This window comes from Pimephales promelas, chromosome 3 (genome assembly GCF_988280905.1).
Source record: "Pimephales promelas chromosome 3, fPimPro1.hap1.1, whole genome shotgun sequence".
Lineage (NCBI taxonomy): Eukaryota > Metazoa > Chordata > Actinopteri > Cypriniformes > Leuciscidae > Pimephales > Pimephales promelas.
Window position 1 is genome coordinate 35,610,432 of NC_142771.1, and position 2,069 is coordinate 35,612,500.

General features: G+C 44.6%; 1 protein-coding gene across 1 annotated transcript in view; it reads left to right on the plus strand.

The window, feature by feature from the left end:
• srlb (sarcalumenin b) overlaps positions 1 to 2,069 on the plus strand; it is a 30,040-nt gene continuing 27,971 nt past the window's right edge. The window contains exon 1 of the mRNA XM_039686406.2: positions 1 to 261. Within this exon, the coding sequence (XP_039542340.1) occupies positions 204 to 261 (58 nt within the window). The 5' untranslated portion in view covers positions 1 to 203. The remainder of the gene's footprint in view (positions 262 to 2,069) is intronic.

Genomic DNA, 2,069 nt, shown 5'->3' on the forward strand with positions numbered 1-2,069 from the left:
TGTACCCGAGCGCAGGTTTTGACGTCACAGCTCTGCTAAAAGAGACAGTCAGCTGCTCTGGTGCGCCTTGTTCCCGACACCTCTGGTCCCGGCCCCCTCCATATAGTCCCGTCTGTGAGACCACCCTCTCGTTGGCGCCCTCTGACCTTCTCAGCCTGGTATATATAGCCAGACCAGCGACCAGAGGTCTCCTGGCAGCCAACATGAAGGTCTTAGTCTCGCTCTGCGTCTTTGTGCCCCTGCTGGCACTGGCCACAGCAGGTAAGAACATTAAACTGTTTGCAGTAGCTCAATAATATGGACCCGAGATTAAGTTCACTTGGAACATTTACGCTCAGAAAAACAGTGTCAGTGATTGAAAGTATTGCATTCGTGTCATTTCTAAATGGTTAACCAGTTGCTAATGATGAAACTATGGAGCATGTCACCCAATGCTGAGCTATTTAAACCTGTAGCGTTCAATAATAACTCTGGGCAAGGATGAGTTATTTTAAGACTCGGCGTGTATGATTTGCTGAACAAATTGTGTGATTCCAGTTTAAGTTCATAGAGTAGGACACAAGCATGGGGTTTATTCTCGTATGAGCTCATGCATTGTGTGTCAGCTGTTGTGAGGCATGGCACCAGCTGATGGAAAGAGCTAGAAGACTTCCGAATCGCTCTTGCGGTACTTTGACGTCGAGTCGGACAAGCGTAGAGTCTTAAACACTTGCTGTATTCCAACTCCGCTCATATTCATATGATGTCTGAAGTCTGAGGCGCTTGTTTCACAACTTTGGTTTTATTGACTTATCCTCTAACCGCTCCATCCCAGAAGGTCTTGTCTGTTAACCCCGGCTCTAGCTCTGGATGTGTTTTCCGAGGTGCTCTGGCAGCCGTTTTACCCTTGTTCCGTCCTTGGGTCTCCTCTCAGGCCCGACGTGGGCCTTTTCGTGGGCCCAGGCTGCCGTCAGGTGTCTAAGATTGGAAGTTGTCCTGTAACCGGACACTGTCTACTATAGATTCCCCCATCGTCCTCTTCCTCTCTTCCCCTCCCCTTCCCTTCAGCGCTTGTCTTTGGATCCAGCGTGCAGCTGCTGTCACCCTGACACAATCGCAATTTATTTATTCCCAGCCACTGGCCATATAAGGACGTGCATTATCTCAGCAGGAGGAGCCGCGGCGATCCACGCCAGTCCCGCGCCGTTATTGTGCTAGTTGCCTCAAATGGACAAAAATGTGGCTGATTCGGTGATTATCCTAGCATTGGGGAATGGTAAATGTTATTGGTGAGAAAGAGTTTTGAATCTGATTATGAAATAAAGCTCATTTTTTAAAGGAATAAATCTAATAGCGTGGCAAATTTTTACACTTTCGCTGGTGCAAATTGAAGTTTATCTGTGGGACGGATGAAACTTTTGCTGATAATTTACTCCCCCCCATGTCATCCAAGATGTCCATGTCTTTCTTTCTTCAGTCGAAAAGAAATGAAGGTTTTTGATGAAAACATTCCAGCATTTTTCTCCATATAATGGACTTCAATGGGAACCAAACGGATCAAGGTCCAAATGACAGTTTCAGTGCAAACTGTTCAAAGGGCTTTAAACGACACCAGACGATGAATAAGAGTCTTATCAAGCGTAACGATCACTCAATTAATAAATAAATAACAAAGTTTCAGTTTTATAAGCTCAAATGCTCGCCTTGCTCTGTTCTGTGGTGCGCATTCGTGACTCTCCTGTTTGAACACGTTCATCAAAGTGAACAAATCTTTTTTCGTGTCATTTGGTTAATTTAACAAACAAAATGAACGAGTTGACTCGGGAAAAGATTTGTTCATTTTGATGAACGAGTTCGAACAGGAGAGTCACGAACGCGCATCACAGAATAGCGTAAGGCAAGCGTTCGTGCTTATAAAACTTAAACTTTGTTGTTTTTTTTGTTTTTTTTTAATGAGTGATCGTTTCGCTTGATAAGCGAATTCGCTTATACATCGTCTGGAATCGTTTAAAGCCCTTTGAAGCTGCACTGAAACTCTCATTTGGACCTTGAACCATTTGGTTCCCATTGAAGTCCATTATATGGAGAAA